This window comes from Giraffa tippelskirchi, chromosome 7 (genome assembly GCF_054371585.1).
Source record: "Giraffa tippelskirchi isolate mGirTip1 chromosome 7, T2T-mGirTip1v1.2.pri, whole genome shotgun sequence".
NCBI lineage: Eukaryota > Metazoa > Chordata > Mammalia > Artiodactyla > Giraffidae > Giraffa > Giraffa tippelskirchi.
The window spans coordinates 39,367,761-39,391,212 of record NC_137281.1 but is presented as its reverse complement, the minus strand read 5'-3'; the positions used below and the strand labels follow the sequence as shown (position 1 = coordinate 39,391,212).

At 33.1% G+C, this 23,452-nt stretch overlaps 1 protein-coding gene across 15 annotated transcripts in view; it reads left to right on the top strand.

The window, feature by feature from the left end:
- CHD9 (chromodomain helicase DNA binding protein 9) overlaps nucleotides 1–23,452 on the top strand; it is a 156,716-nt gene that overhangs the window by 88,903 nt on the left and 44,361 nt on the right. For all 15 annotated transcript variants that reach the window (XM_081514422.1, XM_081514432.1, XM_081514431.1 and 12 more), the window contains 11 exons: nucleotides 5–142; nucleotides 3,175–3,296; nucleotides 6,384–6,627; nucleotides 10,433–10,609; nucleotides 11,948–12,091; nucleotides 12,188–12,443; nucleotides 13,538–13,748; nucleotides 15,772–15,967; nucleotides 17,289–17,456; nucleotides 18,162–18,341; nucleotides 22,911–23,021. In XM_081514422.1, the coding sequence (XP_081370548.1) occupies nucleotides 5–142; nucleotides 3,175–3,296; nucleotides 6,384–6,627; nucleotides 10,433–10,609; nucleotides 11,948–12,091; nucleotides 12,188–12,443; nucleotides 13,538–13,748; nucleotides 15,772–15,967; nucleotides 17,289–17,456; nucleotides 18,162–18,341; nucleotides 22,911–23,021 (1,947 nt within the window). The remainder of the gene's footprint in view (nucleotides 1–4; nucleotides 143–3,174; nucleotides 3,297–6,383; nucleotides 6,628–10,432; nucleotides 10,610–11,947; nucleotides 12,092–12,187; nucleotides 12,444–13,537; nucleotides 13,749–15,771; nucleotides 15,968–17,288; nucleotides 17,457–18,161; nucleotides 18,342–22,910; nucleotides 23,022–23,452) is intronic.

The window sequence follows — 23,452 nt, the reverse complement described above, 5'->3', positions numbered from 1 at the left end:
ACAGCCTGTTATTTACTATTTAGTAAAGTGGTGCTCATTACCATATGAAGATAGTACTTGGGAACTAAAAGAAGATGTAGATCTTGCAAAAATAGAAGAGTTTGAGCAATTGCAAGCTTCAAGGCCTGACACAAGACATCTGGTAAGAATATGCCTTATCATCATGAAATCTTAGCACTTCCTTAATCAAGAGGTGTAGTGTGATTTTTGAATTTTGAATTTAGTCTGGTGTGCAATTAATACTGTATTTTTAAAATGACTACATAGTAACTAAAATTACTACATAGTATCATACATATGTTAATTTAATTATTCCTCTATTAGCGGATACTCCAGGTTTTTTCTTTTCTATACAGTGCTACATTGAAACACGGAACCCTTTATAAGTGAAATCAGAAGTGTTAATATAATTGTTTGGTCACAACATATGTGCATTTAAAATTTTTGATAAGAAAGGACTTCCCTGGTGGTTCAGTGGCTGAGTCCATGCTCCCAGTGAAGGGGGCCTGCATTCAGGGGCCTGGGTTCAATCCCTTTTTGGGAAACTAAGATCCTGCATGCTGCAATGACTACAACAGCAAAAAAGATCCCACATACTGCTGCAGCTAAGACCTGGTGCAGCCAAATAAATTTTAAAAATATTTTAAAAATTTTTTGATAAGTATTTCCTTTTAAATTTTCCTCCAGAAAAGTTTCAAATACTTCTACTTCATCTTGAATTTAAACCTTTCCCACTAATTTTTCTCTCAGGTCATTTATAAAAATGTCAAGGATATCAGTTTCTGCTCTAAGCAGTGTTGTTAATTTTCTGTCAAAGAAAAATCTTTAATATACCCACCTTTCCCTTGCTTTCTGTAAACCAGTTATTTCTTTATAACTGAATAGTTCTTCTACTTCCATAATAGCTTTATTTTTAGAAAAACCTTTTGTATAGAATATTATTAAAGATCCACGTAAATTAAGTACACTGGTTTCTTATTGATTAATCCTTGTCTCTTCCTTGCTTTAAAAAAAAAAAAAACTGAATCAGTTATTGGTTTTTCTAGTACAAAGACTACAGAATTCTAGAAGGTTAATGGCAAATTGTGTTATTTTAATAAGTACATATTTTTTTACTTTCGTTTATTTAAAGCATAGGATTGTTACCATGTGAATCCAGTTTGCAGAACCAACCAAAAGAAATTCACAAAGAGATATATTATGATTTTAATTAAGCATTTTGGCCAGTCCTCTTTCAAATGTAATTTGGTCATAGACATTTCTTCACTAAAGAGGGATTTGGTATATGAAAGGACTAGAGGAGATCACTTTTCAATTAGAATCAGAATTAAGGAAGGCTGCTATGAAAAATGTGGAGATGTAATATGAAAGAAGGAAGTTAATTGTTCCATGGAAGAGACCATATTGTTTTTATAACAATTTTTTTTCTGGTTGTCATTTTATTTTCTGGTCTTTTTAATCTGTCTCCCAGTAATACCCATAGCTTATTACCAAGAGAATAGCAGCTCACCTCTATTCCTTTTGTCTCCAAGAGAATAGCAGCTCACTTCTATTCCTTTTGTCTTCCAAGTGCCTTTTCTTGAGCCAGGAAAGGAAAGTAAGTGTTAATTAATTCAGGGAGGAGCAGTCTAAAGGCTATTATGAAGAGGAAAAATTCAATTTTTGGGGTGGGATCCATACTTCAGTGGTAACCTGATCTTTAGCCTTATTAAGTAAGCTGTTTTTTAGATCACTGGTTGTCCGTCAGAGGTGTTTATCAGTAACGCTTTGGAACTTTTCAAAAATTAGAGGTGCCTAGTTTCTATATCCTGGCTCCAGAATCAGAATGTGTCTGAGTGGACCCCAGGTGTTAAAAGTTGATTTTGATGCACATGGTGGGAAGAGCCACTGCCTTAGATACATTTGTAGTCTTTGATAATGTAGCCACTAGAATGAATCCCTTTAGTTAAAGTAAAATCAATTTGACAACAGTGCTAGTTTATCAAAGTCAAGTAATATGGGAGGTAAGTGATTTTTTTCTTTTTGCCAGTCTATTATTATTAAATAAAACAACATGTAAAATATGTGAAGTATTTTTGAACAAATGAAATTTGTTCCGAAAGTAAGGAAATAGTGATTGGATTACTGAAAGGAAAATTATTGGAGAATATTATTTAATGTGGAAATTATTTTAAAACAATAATTTAAAATACATTATAGTTAATTAAAGTTCATTGGCTACCATTTAAGAATTTTTTTTTTTATTAAACCCTGAATATTTCATATTTGGGTACTATTGTAAGATAGTACTTTTAAAATTTATTTATAGTTGTTTCTACAATGTTGAATACAATTTTCTGTATACTGATCTTATGCAGTGTTGGTAAAATCACTTCTTAGTTTGTGTTTTTTCTAGATTTCACAGGATTTTCTGTATAGTCAAATCATATCTTCTGTAAATTAATAGTTTCACTTCTTCCTTTTTAATCTTGATGACTTTTATTTCTTTTTCTTGCTTGATTGCTATTACAGTCTATAGTACAGTGTTGAAAAGAAGTGATGAGAGTGGACATCCTTGCCTTTTCTGATTTTAGGGAGAATGTATTCATTTTTTAACCAGAACATATGATAGATGGCTTTTTCATGGATGGATCTTATTAAGTTGAGGAAATTTCCCTCTATTCAAAATTTAAGGAGAGTTTATTTATTAGGAATAAATGCCGGAGTTTTCAAATCCCCTTTTTAGATCGATCTGAGATTATCATAGATTTTTTTAGTCTGATCAACACTGATTAATTTTCAAATTTAATCCACCTTCCATACCTGAGAAAAACCGCACTTGGTCATGCTGTATTACCCTTTTTATATGTTATTAGATTCCATTTGCTAAAATTTTGTTACGAATTTTTTATCTCTGTTTATGCAGGATATTGATCTCTAGCTTTCTTGTAATGCCTTTGTCTAATTTCAATATCAGAGTTTCACAGAATGAGTTGAGACTATGCCTTCCTCTTCAGTTTTCTGGAAGAGTTTATGTAAAACTTATTTGGTCCTTAGATGTTTGTAAAATTTCATCATAATGCCATGTAATGTTATTCTTCTGTGATTATTTTAAAAGCAGTGTTTTTACCATGTATGAGATGTATGGAAAATTAAAAAGTCTGAAATACATCATTCATTTGTTTTTCCACAAAGGATCGTCCTCCTCCTAATGTTTGGAAAAAAATAGATCAATCCAGGGATTATAAAAATGGCAATCAACTCAGGGAATACCAACTGGAAGGACTCAACTGGCTCTTATTCAATTGGTACAATAGGTATGTAGTATGTATTAATAAAAAAAAAATTTATGTGTGTTTTTAAAATGTGTTCCGAAATACATTAAGTAAAATTGATACTAATGTTGCTACATTATTACTATCATGGAGTCTTCATTATTGAAAGAAAAATTGTGGTTACCTCTGGAAGATAATGTACATTATAACTTAGAATTTTGACTATAGTTGCTTCCCTTAAATATGTAGCAATCAGAATAGAAGAAGGTTGATATGTTGATTCATAATCAAATTTGAAATACCTTTCTTAACATCATCAAACATCAACTATGTTATTGAGTGTTTTTCACCTTACACTACTGTCTGCCAGTAACTGAATCTAGTTACTAAGGTATGAGCAATTTCATCTAAAGAGTTAGATAAGTCTGTAATGTATGTCTTCAAGGAAGCAGATTTTCAGTAATTGATAAGGAATAGAATATAAAATATAAGAACCTATTAATGGATTACCCCCATTTATTATTAATTTTCCAAATTGTTTAAAAAACTTTCTGGAATATTATGTAACCTTTTTTTAGTGAGATGGAAAATTAATTGCAAAAGAAGTAAAAACATATCTTGATTGATAAAGAAGTCTGATTATGTATATAAAAGAGCAAATGAGGTACTATTATTAGTAATGGTAGCAAAATTTTATGACACTTATTCAGAATCATTTTTCTGTGTTTTTACTTGTCACATGATTCTTCTGTTTCACTAAGTAACGGTGAGTCATGAGTCCATGGCAATGGTATGTCCATCAACTCAGTCCAGTGGAGTTAGGGGGATCTGTTATCCCATGGAGTGCTCTTTCCCCTTGTTTGTATTTTCTAAGTGTTATCACTTTTCCCAAGAGAATCTTCCTGGTAAAATAGTCAACAAAATTTTAATTGTCTTCTCTTAGCAGTACCCTTTCTCAGTTGCTTGTTTTAAACTTATACCATTTTCCTAAAGCATTTTATCAGAACCCTACCCCCTTCACTCTCTATATATGACTGCTTCTTAGAGAAGTCTAGGACCAGTAGTTGAATTCATTCAGATTGTTGCCTGCCCTCATACCCAAGCCTAAAAATGTATCTCCATCCTTAGCCATTCATGCCTCTGTCCTCCTATCAGAAGTTAAACGGTGCCTCCCCAGAACCAAGACTGATGCTACAACCTCAACTCTAGACAGGCATCTCATCCAGTCTTTAGAACCTCACTTCCATCACTTATCAGCCTTCTCTGTTGTATCTTCAAACTATCCCATTAAGACTAATGCTATCCCTTCAGTCTGTGAACAGATTTGGGTTTAACCTATATATAAAAATTTTAAAGGAAAGGATTAATCTTCTCTTAGCTCTGTTTTTCCTTCTGGCTACCTTGATCCCTCTTTGTAACTTCCAAGTTAGAGATCTAGGAAGTATAGCCATCATGAACTCTTCCTGTTTTCTTATCTCCAATTCTCCTTAAACCTAAGGAGAATTTAATTCTGTATCATCTCTGAAACTCTTAATTTTGCAATCCACAATGTTTTTTCAGCCTTAAATTGCTGTCTCTGCTGCATTGGATGTAGTTCTAGTCCTTTTTTAAACTTTTCTCCCATTCTCACTTCCAAAAGCTTCCATAGCGTTAACACTCCCAGCTCTCTACTACCTCTGTAACTATTCCTTTCAATAGTCTTTGCTGGTTCTTCTTCCTCTGCCTACCCTTTCAGTGTTGTTTTTTTCTTTCCCAACGTTTGATTTTTTTCTGTCTTCTCATTACATGTTTGTTCTGCCTAAGCCAAACTTTATACCACGCCCCCCCCGCCCCCGTTTCTTCACTTATCAGTAACATCTCTAAGGCATTAATTCAAGCCCATATTTGTTTGCTTCTTGCTACTTTAATGTCTATCTCAGTGGTATTTTAAACACAACAAATTCAGAAGTAACCTTATTATTTCCTGTTTCCTCCATATCAAACTTACTCTTCCATATTTTACTCTTGGTTAAGAATAATACAACTTACTTAGTCACCCAAATTTAAATCTGACTGTCATCCTACACTCCATATATCTGATTAATCATTAAGTCCAGATCATTCTAACATGTAGTTAACTTTAGTATTATTTTGGTACTTTCCCAATTACTGTCCCAATTTCAAGTCACCTCACCTTCTAGTATTCCTGTGGCACCAGAGTCAGCTTCAAGTACAAACCTAATCTCATCAGGTTTCTTTAACAATGTTTAGTGACTCCCATTCTCAATAAAATGATGTCCATAACCTTTATTTATGACCCCTGCTTATCTTAGTAATATCCCTTCCTTTACCATTCCCTCAAAACCATATTAAACTACTTGTTGCCTCCCAGTTAATCGTATTCTTTACACTTATACCCCTTTGTTCTGCCCTCTGGCAAAACCCTACTGACCTCCTCTCTGAAGGCAGTCTACTTCTCTCAGCTCTTCTAGTTGCAGTTAGATACTTACTCATCTGAGCTTCCATAATGAACTTAACACTGATGATTCTTAATTGGCCATATATCACAATCATCTGTGCAGCTTATTTTAAAAATTTCAGTTGCTTTTATCCTACTTTGCATATTGAATCAGAATGTAAAGGAGAAGGCCATGGGTAATTGTTTCTTAGGCTATTCCAGTACATAGCCAGAATTGAAAACCAGTTCTTCATTTGTGCTTCTGTTGGTAGCACGTTGCATGACTTTTTATTTGTGTCTGCTTTTCTAATAGATACAAGCCCCTGGAAGGCAGAGAACATGTTCTTTTTATATATACATATATCCCTGAGATAAGAAGGCATTTAATAAATGTTTCCTGAATAAATAACATTTAGTTTGCTTTGTTCTTGCCATTTTGTTCTTTTAAAAACTCAAATATCTAACAGGTGGTATCTTTATTTTGGAGCTACAAAAAATCTATAGTTTTCCCTTTGTAATAGTATAATAAAATTATAACCTTTAACCAAATCTGCACTTCAGAAATTTTCACGTTTTTATAAATGCAAGTATTTTAACCTGATCTCTCTGCTTTTTTTTATATTTATCTTTTAAAACATTGTAGTATACAGAAAACCCAAAATATACATGGGTAATATATTTGTTTATTTCAGACGAAACTGCATTTTAGCAGATGAAATGGGTCTTGGCAAAACCATTCAATCAATTACATTCCTCTACGAAATCCTTCTGACTGGTATAAGAGGACCTTTCCTGATTATTGCTCCACTTTCTACTATTGCAAACTGGGAGAGAGAATTTCGTACGTGGACTGATATTAATGTTGTGGTTTATCATGGGAGCCTGATTAGCAGACAAATGATACAGCAATATGAAATGTACTTCAGGGACTCACAGGTGTGTTATTGGTGATTTTGTTTGTTGTTTGAAAGGTCAGATTTTAAAAAGATAAGCATTACATATTAATTACTTTCTAATTTGTGATAGATTTAATTGCCTACTTAGTTTGATCTCTTTATTCATCATATTTATTTTACAATAAATTTTAGTAGCTGAAGAAAGAAATGACAAAAGTAGGCAAGTTCACACTGTAGTTCACTGGAAGGAAGTATGCTGATTTATACAAACGTACAAATTTGATTTTATACTTAATTTTTTAGCTAGACTAATTGTTTTACTAATTGTTTTAAATACACATTAAATTTATTTTAAAAATAATAACTGTCTCTTTGATCACGTCTAGTTTTTTCCCTCCATTTAAAAAATTTACTTCTTCAGTGACCACCATGGGTTTGAATGCCCATTGAGGTGAAACCGTAGGTTGTCTTGTGTGTTCAGTGAGTTTTGATGGTAGACATTTTGGGTTGTTTTGTATACTGGTACACACATACCTCTGTATCTTTCTTCCCTTGCTTTGATGGTTTTCTTCTCCATATTCTAGAGGAATATTTTCCATTTTACTTTGACCACTTACTCTTTAGGAAGGGATACCTCTTTTTCTGCTAAATATACAGATCATAAAATTGAGATGACATTATATGAAAGAATTTCCCAGCAGAAGGTTAAGTTTAGAAAACATGAAATGCTAAGTTGCAGTTTTGAGTAGTAGTTTGACTCTTCTTAGGTAAAACTTTTACTAAGAAATAAAAAACAAAATGAACTAAAACACATTTCACACAAAATTGTGCTGTTTCATTAGAAAAGATTATGGCACTCTGCCTCGATATAGTACCTTAATATTTTATTTTCTTTTACTGATTCTTAACGTTTTATAAGGTTCATTATATCATATGGCCAGGTCATGAGATATGTTCTAGATTAACATAAGATAAAGTGCATAGCCTTTTACTTTTGCCTACCAATTATAACTGATTTTCTACTTACTTGAGGCTGAATATCAGTAAAATTAATTGATTTTGTTCCTTTAACCTCATTTTTCTTCTACTTTAATGTTTAAAACAATTAGATTTCTATGAAATTAGGCATTTCTATAATCAGTTCTACTAAAAATTATCAACTTGCATTTTTGGAGCCTATGACAACTTAAGTTGTTTGATTTTCTTCCATAGTGTTTTATTATTCTAATTGCACATTTGTAAAATTTTAGAGCTATATGGTATCATTAAAACCATTTACTCTAGCTTTTTAAAGGTATTTTTTAAAATATTAGAAGTTTAAGATTTAATATGTATTTCATGAGTTTGGTGTAAATGTGATAGCCAGAAAGCTGAAAGATTCCTGATGTGTTATAAACTGAATAGTATGTATTAAATTATGTTTTATGGTAAATGTTATACATTCTAGAATATTGTGTGCAGGGTTTAAAATTTCAGGAGTTAAGGATGTCTCATGTAATGAGCTAAATAGATCTATACTTTAAATATAGAAATAACTTTCAGAGTTAACTATTTAAAATATATTTTTTTATAAATTAAATTGAACATTTAACTTCTGCTTTTTTCCATGTTATTAAATAATTTGAAATCACAGAAATGGCAAAATTATGCTGTAATTTTCTGAATTGCCCTGGAAAAAGTAACAGATAATAACACTAATATCTACAGACATTTATTGAGTATTTACCACATGCCGTGCATTATGCTGAACAGTTTACGTGTAGTATTTCATGTAATCTGTGTAATATCTACCTTGTGAATAGGTGTATCATCCTCATTTACAAATGAGGAAGCTGAAGTAAAAAGAAGTGATATTGTTTTCCCTAAAATCATAGAGAAAAACTGGTATTAATAAAACCAAGTCATACTCAAGAACCTTTGTTTTTAAACAGTACAATATCACTGTAACTGAATGCATCATATCCCAGGTTTTTAGAGATGTATAGACTTATATTTTGTACCTATTCTAATATTCTGCTGGAGTTATTGTTTGGCTTAATGGCCAGTGTATGCAATCAATATGAATTGTTCTAAAATTACTGTAATTTAAGTTGATAGAAATTTAAAAATCTAAATCAGATCACATGATCTTTCTTAACCCTTCATTTCTCCCAATAGTTTATAATTTTCAATGCTATTTAAACATTCTCTTCACTTGGAATCTAGGACTTTATTCTGGTCCTATATCACTTTCCTTTTGAAGCCCCCTTTAAGTGATTCCTTCTTGTCTTATCTAAACTTGGGGGTAACCCAGAGCTCAATCTTCTACTTTTTATATCCATACTCATTCCATCAGAGATTTCATTTGGTCACACGACTGAATTACCATCTGTACTGCTGGAAACTCCCAAATCTATATCACCAGTTCTAACTTCTTTCCTAAATTCGAGTCATATGCAAATACCTACTCAATTACCCCACTTGAATAGCTAATAGACATCTCAAACATAACATGTCCAAAACTGAAATCCTGTATTTCCTCATGGTAGTACATGGCAACCCCAGCTTCTAGTTGTTTGATCCCAAAAGTTTAGTCAAAACTTGAATCCTGTCTTAAACTCACTCCATTCTTACCCGTTAGTAAATCCTGTTGGTTCCAGCTTCAAATTAAATCCAGAACTGACCTCCATTGATGATGGAGGCCTCCAAATCTCATGGCCTCCATTGATGATCTCTTGTTTGAATTACTACAACAATCTCTTAACTGGTTTCTGTGATCTTGTCCTTGGCCTTTTTCAGACTATTTTTACCAGAACAGCCAAGGAATTCTCTTAAAATATGTCAAATCATGATGCTTCTTCTCTCAAAACCCTCTAATAGCTTCTTGCTCAAAGTAAAAGCCAAGAGTCCTCACCACAGCTTTCAAGACCCTATGTAGCCTCATCCCCTCCATTCACTGTATTTTAGTCTCACTAGATTTCTTGCTAATACTTGAATACTGACAAAGATATTCCCATGTTATGGCATTCACATTCTCTGTTTCTACCAAGAATGCTTCCTGGTCTAGATCTCTAGATATCAACATGCCTTCCTCCCTGATCTTCAGGACTTTGCTCAAATGTCACTTCTTAGTGATGGCCTCCCAGCCATTGTAATAGAGTTGGAATGGTCACCTCCAAGCCCATACTTCCCATAAACATCCCTGTGTTATCTGAGTCTGTGACCTTTATTACTCTCTAACATAATTTCTTTGATTTTGTTTTTTAATTTGGGGGTTTCTTTTTTCCTTAATGGTTATGTTCTGTACTTGAGTAATTGGAATGTAAGTTCCACTTGGATAATTATTTTTGTCTGTCTTGTTTACTGCTGTATCTCATGCAGCTAGAACAGAGTCTCGCACATAAACAGCCAATAAATACTTGCTAACGAAATGACATGAGTGGCCAGTTTTTATATTAACTACTTACTTGCCATTATATGTGTGGAGTCATGGATATAAATAATAAACATAAACACTGAAATTTCTTTGGCTACATTTTATAATAACCATTTCTTTTTTGACTTAACATTGTTGTTACAATTCTTAAAAATTATAAAATGTCTTATCAAGGAATACTTTTTTGGATATAATTAATTGTATAATTGTTTTGGCAAAATTTTTGACAACATTCTTGAAAACTCCAATCTAATACAGTTTTAATGCTGAGATTCCTCATTTTAAGGGAGTATCTCTGCATATATAAAAGTTTCTATGGAAAATGTTTTATAGCAAATGTCATTAAGTGATTCGTGTGCTGCTTGATAGGAATTAAAAATTATGATCAAGACATTCCAGCAAATTATTACATTTGGTAATAAATTTCTAGGGGCGTATTATTCGAGGAGCTTACAGATTCCAAGCCATCATCACCACTTTTGAAATGATTCTTGGAGGATGTGGAGAGCTTAATGCAATTGAGTGGCGATGTGTAATTATTGATGAAGCACATAGGTTAAAAAATAAAAACTGTAAACTTCTAGAAGGTCTGAAACTCATGAATCTGGTAAGTGACTTAATGTCATTTTAATGACTTTCATTTCTTAGCTACATAGTAAAAAGAGCTAGTGCCAAAAACTTATTCCTTTTATTTTTAATTTTAAAATACAGATTTCTGATTTCTATCTGATAATTAAGATTATTTTGCTTTAATTATTAAGGGAAAAAAATCTCATCTGTTTTCTGAGACTTAAATTTTTTTAATACTTTTCTCTTAAAAGCTTTAGTAATTTTGTAATTTAAAGAGAGAAACCTTGGGAGAGTGTCCTATTGAAAAGAAATAAAAGTATTTAAGTTTTAAGGCTAAATTACTCAATGAAAACCCCTTTCACCAAAGTTAAAATATTATTCAGATCACTTTATCATAGAGGAATAAAGTTTCTGCACAATTAGCATGTATTTATGTATTATTATGTATTTATGTTAAATGGGATTTTTGAAAGTCATCTTATTAATGTGCTTGCTTTCAAATTGAAGTACTTTGTGTTTTTTTAACATTTCGATTTAATTAGCATCACATAATTAGTACATGAGAACTTGAACAAATGACTCAAAAGTACAGAACTACATAAAGTAAAACACTAAAGTGCTCCTTCTTAGTCTTCATCCATGCCCACTCGTACTCTTCCACTCCTTAACCCAGTATTTACAGATTGGTATATATCAGTCTAGAGTATTTACTAACATCAAATACTTATGTAGACATGCGGATACATATATAAATATTTTGCTTAAGATTTAGAGGTATTTTCAAATCAGATTTTAAATACCTTATACTATTATCACTAAAATACTTTATTTCCTTTTGTTACTATTATGTTTAATTTTTAATGCATGTCTAGCTCAGAAATATTCCAGTCAGCCCTTCACATTGTTGGATTGTTACTTTAATGATGTAAGAACTTGTTCTTTTGTAAGAAGTCAAGTGATGATCTGCTAAATTATAAAGAATGAGCACTGTTTTGTATACAAATTACCATACCAAGAATGGCTAGGTACTCCCCAAGAATTTGTCTGTTTCCTTGAATAAAAACCTAAAAATACACTTCTAATTATTTACTATTTTTCTTTTAAAAGCGATAGGTAAAAATTAATAGCAGACAAAGCAAGCTATTATGAGAATAATGCAGAGTAAATTAATGAGAGTAATTTAAATTAATGAAGATGAGTGGGTGGAGATATATTTTGAGTTGATTCTTGAAAATAATGGTCAGAAAAATGTTTGCTTTTCAAAAACATGTAAACATTTGATAATCTATGTCAACTTTCATATCATCTTTTACAATAGTGTGTGACATGGACATGATAGTACATGTTATTGGCATGTTATTCTTGCTTTATATAGGAACACAAGGTGCTTTTGACTGGCACACCTCTCCAAAATACAGTTGAAGAACTATTCAGTCTTCTTCACTTTCTGGAGCCCCTAAGGTTTCCTTCTGAATCAACGTTTATGCAAGAATTTGGGGATCTGAAAACAGAGGAACAGGTATTGTATTAGTCTTTGTAAATAGGTACATCAGATCTCTTCTCATTGTAATTATGCATATGTATGCTACCTATATTTTCATCATTTTTTATGTAGGTGCAGAAACTTCAGGCTATCTTGAAACCAATGATGTTGAGACGATTGAAAGAAGATGTGGAAAAGAAGTTGGCACCCAAGGAAGAAACCATCATTGAAGTAGAACTTACTAACATTCAGAAGAAATACTACCGGGCTATTCTGGAGAAGAACTTCTCATTTTTATCCAAAGGAGCAGGGCAGACTAATGTACCCAACTTGGTCAATACCATGATGGAGCTCAGGAAGTGCTGTAATCACCCATATCTTATCAAAGGTAGTCGAAAAGGATTGCAAAGAAATCCTTTGCTTTCAACAAATACTCATGAAAAAATAACGAATGCTCAAAAAAGTAAGACAGAGATAGGAGCTGCTGCAAGGAAAGGCACTGACCCTGTAACTCTCCACTCTGGTGTTCTGTGGGATTACAGTTGTTCCAGAGTTGGGGACAGTGTGAGCTACTTCATAACAGTGCCCCATGTTAGCATCACCAGATTACAAAAGCAGGAGACGTGTTCAGTCTAATGTGGAGTGCGGTTCCTCCACCAGCTTAATCCTCCTTATGGACAAAGACAGTAAAGCCCATGTTTGAATCTCCGAATTTACATTTTTCTTCCTGGTTTCTTTTCAGTCTGGATACTCTCGTTATTGTCTCTAAATTTGTGTGCTCTGATAACATTACTTTTTAAGATCTTGACAGCTTCTCTATTAATGATCTGTCTGTACATTAGAGTATTTTTACTTATTCCTGGGAATATACTCTTTATGCAAGACAAGCCATTTCTTAGACCAGTAACTAACTTGCTTGCAATTCTGGTACTCTTAAGGCTAGACAGGCTGGAGGAAAGGAGAGCGCCCTTAATGCTAATTTAGACTCTAGGAGAAGTGTGGTCAAAGAACTATAACTTGACTTCCCTTTTAATTTTTCCTGTTTGCTTGTTTTGATGGCAAGCAGGATGCCTATAGACACATCTAGATTATGATCACTTTGCAGTGGTGACCACTGTTGTATTGGTTTTTAAATACTAGAAATTTATTTAAGAGTCTGTGTTTCCTCACTTAGGATAGAACTACGTTTTCACTAAGAACACACATTCAACATTTAGCAGACATAAATTTATGTAAGACATTATGCCAGTTGTCTTGGGAGATTAAAAAAGTGCTTAAGACACTGTCTTTATCCTCATTGGAATTATAGGCTAGTGTTGGTGGGGATTTACCCACAAACATAAATAATTCTAACAAAAGCAGTGTAGCTACATTAGAAAATTTTAATGTGTTAAAGAAGCACAGAAGATCACTAATTTAAAAAGAAAGTAGTTGAGAGTATCTGCATTTGTGTGTTGATGCTATCTTATATTTCTTTAACAGGTGCTGAGGAGAAAATACTTGGAGAATTTAGAGATACATATAATCCAGCTGCTTCTGATTTTCATCTTCAAGCAATGATCCAGTCTGCTGGTAAATTGGTCCTTATTGATAAATTGCTTCCCAAAATGAAAGCAGGAGGTCATAAAGTGCTCATCTTCTCTCAGATGGTACGCTGCCTTGATATCCTGGAGGACTATCTTATACATAAAAGGTAAGGCATGTAATTCACCATGAATTATACTATAAAGTATGCTAAGTATATGGTATTAAGGTTTCTGCAGAACAGTTTACTGTAACCCAACTTTACTCAAGTCTTCCTTTTTATATAGATAAGAATCCATTTAAATCTGTACATAAAGATTGTTTAAGATTATGTATCAGGTTTTCCTAACCTACATATTTTGCAATAGTAGACAAGGCAAATGAGATTAAGAAAATTTTGCACATTGACAGATGTTTGCTGACCTATTGATGGGTGTATTAGGTTATATTTTATTTGATTTGTCTGTTAACCTTGTAGTAGCGACATTTTAAATGGATTTAATAACCATCTTCAAAATTAAAGAAAATGATTCAAGATCCTTTTTCAGATCTTTTTTAGTGTCAAAATTAGAACCTGAACTTGCTGGACTTTGACTTACTGTATGCTGTATAATATTTGCTCTTGCTTTCATCTTTTCTCATGTGCTTAATGTAGGTTTTTTGTTTTGGTTTGGTTTTATGGTGTATGGCAGCAAGATAATCTCTGCAATAATATCTAATCAGTATTTAGATAAATAAGATATTTATCATAGGATATTTATCAGAGTATTTGTGGGCCAACTGGAAATCAACACACTAATATAAAGGAGAATCTGAAGATTCAGCTGTAATTTTAGTTTATGATATTTTGACCCTTATTAATAAGTAAAGACCAGTAGATGCTAGTTTATATTTTCAGATATTTTATAGTACATTTTTATTTTTCATTTTGTTTTCAGTTCCACTTTTAGTGTCAGTGTTCTCTCTTTTAGTCTTATTGCAAAATTTGTATTCTCCATTTTATACCAAGTAGAAGGAGGATTAAATTGCAATATTCTTAAAATAGCCATTCTTGCATTTTCTTGATGTCTTCACACAAAGAACTTTATAAGATAAATTTGACTTAATGATGAATTTCATGGAAAACCTCAGATTTCTTTCATTCAAAAGTAACACTGTTAGGAGTCACACTCCCCATTTCACAGGCCCCAGAGATAACAGTGCAACTGCTGATAAGACTCCAGGGGATCTTCCTGACCTCCAGGGGATCTTCCTGACCCAGGGATCAAATCCATGTCTCTTATTTTTTTTTACTTTACAATATTATATTGGTTTTGCCATACATTGACATGAATCCGCCATGGGTGTACATGTGTTCCCCATCCTGAACCCCCCTCCCACCTCCCTCCCCATCCCATCCCTCTGGATCATCCCAGTGCACCAGCCCCAAGCACCCTGTATCATGGATCGAAGCTGGACTGGCAATTCGTTTCACATATGATAATTTACATGCTTCAATGCCATTCTCCCACATCATCCCGCCCTCGCCCTCTCCCATAGAGTCCAAAAGACTGTTCTATACATCTGTGTCTCTTTTGCTGTCTCGCATACAGGGTTATCGTTACCATCTTTCTAAATTCCATACATATGCGTTAGTATGCTGTATTGGTGTTTTTCTTTCTGGGTTACTTCACTCTGTATAATAGGCTCCAGTTTCATCCACCTGATTAGAACTGATTCAAATGTATTCTTTTTAATGGCTGAGTAATATTCCATTGTGTATATGTACCACAGCTTTCTTATCCATTCGTCTGCTGATGGACATCTAGGTTGCTTCCATGTCCTGGCTATTATAAACAGTGCTGCGAAATCCATGTCTCTTAACATCTCCTGCATTGGCAGGCAGCTTCTTTACCTCTAATACCAGCTGGGAAGCCCAGTGAGATCAGTAAAGTATATTAATTGTAAAGCTTTTTACCTATATATCCAGTAATGCAGAGATTTTGTGACTTTATATTATTTTGTATTTTCTGTTTAGCACAAACACTGAGAATTATAAAACCATAGAAACTAGTTGGAGTAATATCACTTCTTAATTTTGTAGTAAACATTAATGTTGCAGCAAAACTATAGCTATGTGTCTGTCAATTTGATAGAATGCCTTTATTGTCATTATATTCATCTATCTGAATTTATTGCATTTCACTTGATAGATATTTATATGAGCGAATTGATGGAAGAGTCAGAGGGAATCTTCGACAAGCTGCTATAGATCGATTTAGTAAACCTGATTCAGATCGATTTGTCTTTCTTCTGTGTACGCGAGCTGGTGGGTTGGGCATCAACTTAACTGCAGCTGATACATGTATAATTTTTGATTCTGATTGGAATCCTCAAAATGACCTTCAGGTAAACAAATTCCCTGGCTAAGAGAATTTTTTTAAATTTCTATAGCTATCTTTGATAATCCACCTGTTTTATTTTTATTTGGACAATTAACGTGTATTTTCCCTAAGAAATATCAGTGCCAAATAAAATAGATAAAATTATTTTAATTTAATGACAGTAAAATATAATAAAATATACTTATTTAGATTATATATCTTCTAAAAATGGCTTACCTACTTGAGTATAATATTTAATTGTTTAAAGTATATCATATATTTGTGAAATGCTTAGAATAAGCTTAAGAATAACTTATTTTACTTCTTTAAAAATAAGTGCTTATTTATCCTGATTTCATCTTAATCATTACATAATCTAGTATGCATAGAGTTGAGACATAACTGAATTTGCTTTTTATGAAATACTAGAGAAAATTAATGTATACATTTAAATTAAGACCACTTGAATTTCCTAAAAGCATGGGAATATTAATTAGTGGTTATAGTGAGTCAGAGTTGATAGAAAATCTGTTTCTAGGAAGGCTACTAGATGAGAACAAAGTATTGGAAACATTCGTCTTCTATTGTTCATAGTAGTTTCAGTAGTACTGTAATTGATATTATTCTTGAGAATACACCTGACTTAATAAACAATAATGTTTTAACCTTTCATTTGTATAATCTAGTTCAAAATTTATCAGACAGATTTTAAGCTCAGTAGGAATTTGAGATAATATATGAAGCTCTTATGTAATCTCTACTGTCTTTACTTTCAAAATGTCTACATATTAGATAATTTGTTCTTTGCATGTTTAAATAAAATTTAGGCCTCCAGAGTTATTCACCTTAGGATTTTAGCCCTCTCAGAATTACCAGCTTAACTAAAATATATTGAAAGGATTGTTGATAATGTAGCAAGGAGAAAAAAACTAGAAATTTAGGGTTTAAGTTTAAAGCCAGCGGCTAAAAAAAATTTGTTCATAGAATTCATGTTCCTGTCTAAAATTATATTGATGACATGCTCTTTAAGAAATAGTGTTACTTCATGGATTTATGTTCTCCAACATACTAAGTTTAAATTTTAACTCATTGCTGATTGTGATATTTCTTCATGGATTCATATTCTCTGAAATACACATTTAAATTTATTGCTGATTTTGGAATCATTTCTCATTTTAGTAAGCCCTGCCTTCATTTCCAGAGAAAGGGTATATGCAATTCAGTAGCAGGAGTAACTAAAATATTCTTACACATATTTTTATATTCCATCAAGATAGCTTAATGTGTAATGCCTTTTATGCTATTTTATGAAATAAATTATATCTATAATGTTTCATTTTTTACAGGCCCAAGCTCGTTGCCACAGAATTGGTCAGAATAAAGCAGTTAAAGTCTACCGACTAGTGACTCGTAACTCATATGAAAGAGAGATGTTTGACCGAGCCAGTCTGAAACTGGGTCTAGATAAGGCTGTGTTACAGAGCATGAGTGGAAGAGAAAGTAATGTTGGTGGTGTATGTATATTTTCTTCTTTGTTTGGAGTTTTCCTGTTTTTGTTTACATTTAATTTAAACCCCAGATAGCATATTATTTAATTTTGATCCATATTGAACACTAAGTAGATATTTTTACATAAGGAGGAATTTCAGAATAGAGCTATATTTATTAGTTAACGCTTTGAAACCTGTTCTGGCTATATAGCTCCAATACTTGTGAATCCTAAGAGTAGGATTCACTACTCTCAAAAGTAGAAATTCTTCCTTTTTCAAGTTGTTTGTATTATGACACAGCAAAATAGAATTTCTTGTTTTTCCACATTTTTTCTATAAAAAAGTTTTCAAATTGGTTTCTTTAGGGCTAAACTACTACTGTTGGCTCTGTCTTGTTATAAATGGTGTTTTTGGCATTTTTCCCCTCAAAATCTTTTTTATACCTCGTGATTATAACAACTATTGAATTCTAGTACTAAAAAGAATCTTGAGAGATTACCTGCCCCAGAGGCTTTGTTTTAACTGAAGTTATCGTGGGCAAATGGCAGACCTTAGTTTAAAGATAGTAAAGAGTCAGCACTTTCAATATGTTCTTCAGAGAATTCTCTCGGTACTCCACGAGCCCAAAAGGCAATTTAAACATGACTTCTGTTATTTTAAATGTTCTTTAGGGATACTTTCTCATTTTATGAGCTTTACAGAATTATTACCAAAAGTTTTTCTCTTTAGATTCAACAGCTTTCCAAAAAGGAAATAGAAGATCTGCTTCGAAGAGGTGCTTATGGTGCCATTATGGAAGAAGAAGATGAAGGCTCTAAATTCTGTGAAGAAGATATTGATCAGATTTTACTACGTCGCACAAAAACCATTACAATTGAGTCAGAAGGACGTGGGTCAACATTTGCCAAGGTAACAGTGAATGATACTTGATAAACATACCTGTAGTGTTCTCTCCTAAAAAAAATTTAACTGTCTCTTACTCTACCATTATTTGAGGAGCACCTACTTAATGTTTACATAAACAGAATTACTCAGAAGAAGTAGATGATATATTCTTTTCCTTCATTTTTATCTGCTCTCTCATATCAAATTTCACGTGTACTCTTATGCTAGTGAAATGGATGGAGTAGGGGTTAATAACTAGAAATGGTTCTAAGTATTAATCAGAGTAGAACATTTGAAGTTAAATTAAGGAATGAAAGAATATACATGTGAAAGTTAGAGCAAAATATAAGTAACATAGTGTAGGAGGTTAAATCATTTTACATTAACATAATTTAGAGTACTTAAGGAGAGAAAGGATTTCTAATTTTATTTTAAGTATTTAAATCAAGTTTAGGGAGAGTGAGATGAAGTTTGTGTATTGAAAAGAAATATTAATTACTTTAACATTCCTATTTGGGGAAAACATTTAAAAAATGTACTAGCCGCCTTTATGCCCACCCTCTTCCCTTCTTCCCTCCCCCACCTCCCTGCTGGTAAACATGTATCTTGTGTTCATCTAAAGAGTTTTTTATTGCAGTATTCTGTCCCACCTGTAGTGATTCATACAGATTTCTCCTCACACTTTATTTCCTTTCTGCATTTTCTTCCTTCGTCCCCTCTCCACTTCCAACCCAGAAGTCTTTGTGCATCTTTATGGAGAGCAGTGTAGTATGGCAGGTGCTACACCAAAAGTAATGATACCAGTCTTAATATGAAAATTTTCCTCTTGCATTCAGTAGGCAAACTAATGTAATCGTGTTGTCAGGTACTTTACTAAGTGGTGGGAATATGAAGATGAAAGGATTCTAGTCACTGAAAAAGAGTAAAAGAGAAAGTATTAATTCTGCATAAAATGGGAGAACAGCAAATCAAGAAAGTCCTTGCAGAGGAAATACATTTAAGCTGACTCTGGAAGGAAGTTTGAATTTAGTTGTGTTACAAAAAGAGATAGCCACATAAATGAACTATATGTTGCTAAACTACAAGGAAGATTTCAAGAACTATGGTGCAGGTGTGTATGGATGTGCAGAGTAAATTAAAATGGACGTGAAATAAAGGTTAGGGAGATTGGACCTAAATTGTGAAAAGCTCAAAAAAATTCCATTTTGATGGATTTGAACTCGATTGTGAGGCAGTTGAAAAGCTTCTAAATCCATTCAAGCAGAAAATGGACATAATGCTCTCTGGTTTAGAAATTTAACTCTAGCAGCAGTGTAGAGAATGAGATTGAAATGTGAATGACTGAAAGTATAGAGACCAGATAAGAGACTTCTGTAAGCTATGTCAGAGGTCTAACCAGAGCAGTGGAGACCCATTTGAATCAACAGGAATTGATAAGCAGTTAGAAATTTGTGGAAGGAGGTGTCAAAAATAACTTTAACTAGACCAATTTCTGGTGTCATTAAGTAAAATAGAGAATGCAGAATAATGAAGTTCATATGGAGAAAATAAAATATTGGAGCTGCAATATTTGTGACATTTATAGGGCATCCAAGTGGAGATATCCAGGAGAGTTGCCTAGGTTACAGATACAGATTTGGGAGTCAATAGAGAAAAAAGCAGAAGGAAGTAGTATTGTGAAAACAAAAAATACTGTAGAAGTATAAGGTTAAGAACTAAAACTAGTCATGATTGGTTAGATATGCCCTGGTTCTAGCTTCTTTCCTGGAAAATCTTGTTTCCTTTGGATTCCTTACTCAAGTTGTCAACACACTATGTACAGATATTTTCCCCCTCTTGCCTGAAATTATCTGAAATTTAGTTAATTTAACCAAGAGGTATTAGTCATAGAAATCACCTTTGATGGTTAAACTAAGCATAGGGATATTCTCCTTAATTATTTTTTAATTAGTGAAGGCATATCTTCATTTACAGTGTTAATTATAGTAGTCATGGAAAGTCAGAACAGCAAGACTTGAATTCTGGCTGATAAGCTTAGTGACTCTGGACAGTTAATAACATTGATAAGTTTTTCTTGTCCTGAAAGGGGAGAACATAATAATCATGCTTGACCTTTTCCTTCTTTTCTATAAAGTGCTCTGTGAGTTTTATTTTCCTCAGGTATCTAATCATAACCAGCTGTTCTCTAAGAATGTGAAATACTTAAGCACTTAAGTATCTATTTTAAACCTTCAGACCAGATAGTAATTGTTGCATTTGAAAAAAGAGCTTACTGAAGAGGTAACACTACAGTAGCTGAAGAGGTACCTCATAAGTCTGTACTTACAATTTTTTCATTTCCATAATTGTGTGGAAATGCCACTGTATGATGGGCATTTGGCATAGTAGAATATGGCACTACTATGTAGTGGCACCAAAGCAATTAAGTTGGTGCTATTTTTGGCTTTTCCCTAGAACTTCTAGAACTTCAATTGCTCAGTTGTTTTCAGTGGTTTTGGTAACTGTAATTCCAGTACATGTTTCTTTGCATTACCAAAGAGATTTTGATAAGAAGTTCCATATATGGAAGCAGGTTTCCCTGGTGGCTCAGATGGTAAACAATCTGCCTGTAATGCAGGGGACTTGGGTTCGATCTCTGGTTTGGGAAGATCCCCTGGAGAAGGGAATGGCTACCCAACTCGAGTATTCTTGCCTGGAGAATCCCATGAATAAAGGAGCCTGGTGGGCTACAGTCCATGGTGTCGCAGAGTTGGACACAACTGAGCGACTGACACTTTCACTTTCTTCACTATATATATGGAGCAGGGTGCATAATAAGACTAACTAGACTTAGTTAAATATAGTAAACACTTTTGAGGGGTGTTGGTGGAGCTAGGATCTTAGTTCCTCAACCAGGTATTGAACCCACATCTTCAGCAATGAAAGTGCAGTGTCCTAACCACAGGACTGCATGGGAATTTTCAACACTAATTCCTTGATACCATCCATCAGTTTTTCAGTGTTTAAACTTTCAGTTATCTTGAATTTCATAAATGGCTTGTTTACTTGTAGTAGTTTTATTACCTGTGTGTAATTTTCTGCATTTTAAAGTTCCATTGAAATGCAAATGAAGATTTTTCTCATTTGATTATACCTCAGATAATTAGCCATTATCTTACAGTCATTCACTAATTATATTCTCCTTTGAAAATCATTTTATGTAACTATATTCTTCCATTTATTTTCATAGAAGTTTTGTTGTTCAGTTGCTAAGTTGTGTCCAATTCTTTGCAACCCCATGGACTGCAGCCTGCCAGGCTTTCCTGTCCTTTACTATCTCCCAGAGGTTGCTCAAACTCAAGCGAGTTGATTCGGTGATGCCATCAAAACATCTCATTCTCTGTCGCCCCCTTCTCCTCCTGCCCTCAATCTTTCCCAGCATCAGGGTCTTTTCCAATGAGTCAACTCTTTGCTTCAGGTAGCCAAAGTATTAGAGCTTCATCTTTAGGATCAGTCCTTGCAATTGAATACTCAGGGTTGATTTCTTTTAAGATTAACTGGTTTGCTCTCCTTGCTTTCCAAGGGATTCTCAAGAATCTTCTCCAGCACCACAGTTCAAAAGCATCAATTCTTCGGCGTTCAGCCTTCTTTATGGTCCAACTCTCACATCTGTACATGACTACTGGAAAAACCATAGCCTTGACTATATAGACCTTTGTCGGCAAAGTGATGTCTCTGTTTTTTAATACACTGTCTAGTTTTTCCATAGATTTTCTTTCAAGGAGCAAGCATCTTTTAATTTTGTGGCCGCAGTCACCCTCCACAGTGATTTTAGAGGATGAAAATAAAATCTGCCACAGTTTAGGCTCTTTTCTTAAAGTATTATATATCTTCACCGCATATTTCATTTTTATGAAGCACTGTGATGACTTTTCTTTGAAGCAGCATATCTATTTTTAGGAACTTAAGTTGCAGATAATGGTTATTCATGAATCAGAGTGTCAAACTATAATGTCTAAAGTTTGATTTAGTTGAAAGACTTTATATAATTTCTATAATATTTAAGAAAATAAATCATTTTTGTTTTCTTTTAAACTTTTGTAGTGCTTATGCAGTACTTTTGTCATTAGGAAAAGAGTTTTTAAAATAAAAATAGGCAGTGACTCATTTTTCTTTATTTCTCATCTTTATTGCATTTTTCAGGATAGAAATAAAGTAGAATACCAGAAAATGAGCTGTATAGGGCAAACAGGTTTAAAATTCTTGTAACCTAATTTCTTTATATTTGCATAGTATTTTTAAAAATCGATTCTGTATCATGTGGTTTTTTTGACCAAAAAGATTTGATCCCAGCTTACCCAAAGTTAAATAACTCTTTTAACTTTGCTCCTAAAACTCCAGCCTCTGTTGTTACTAAGCTTGTTGCCATAAGCAGATGCTGTGCTGTTTCAGATCATTGCAATTTGGAACATCCTTTGAGTGTACGTGTTATGTATATGCTGAATTCAAATTCTGTCCACAGTAAATATGAGGAGATAAGATTTTAGATATACTTTAATAGATTTTTCCTCTAAGCTTCAAAAGATTTTGAAAAATTACCATTATGTATTTCAGGCAAGTTTTGTGGCATCTGGAAACCGAACAGATATTTCATTAGATGATCCAAACTTCTGGCAAAAATGGGCGAAAAAGGCAGAAATAGATATAGATGCCATCAGTGGTAGAGTAAGTATTTCTGTCCCTTAAAAAAAAGTTAACTTTTGGAATACTTTATTATTATAATATTTTAAGGTGTTCAACTATGTACTTACCGAAATTTATCTGCATAAATAAGTTGATACAAGGCAGTTAAATGATAACATATTGAGCTAGGCACTGCTTCAATTTAATTCTTCAGATACCTGACATGATAGGTTATAATACAGGGAGAGTTAAATTTTGGAGGTTATTTATGTCTTAAAATTATAATGTGTTTTTAAGTTTTCTAATTGTCTTCAAATAATGGATTACTTTTATTTCACTCTTTAACCTTCATTTTGCTTTTTTGGTGTCAGATCTCATTAATGATGATCTAGTCAACTATAAAAGGAGAAAAATGCAATCAAGAAAGTGGCATTTTCAAATTCTGACAACTAAAAAAATTTTAAATCCAGTTC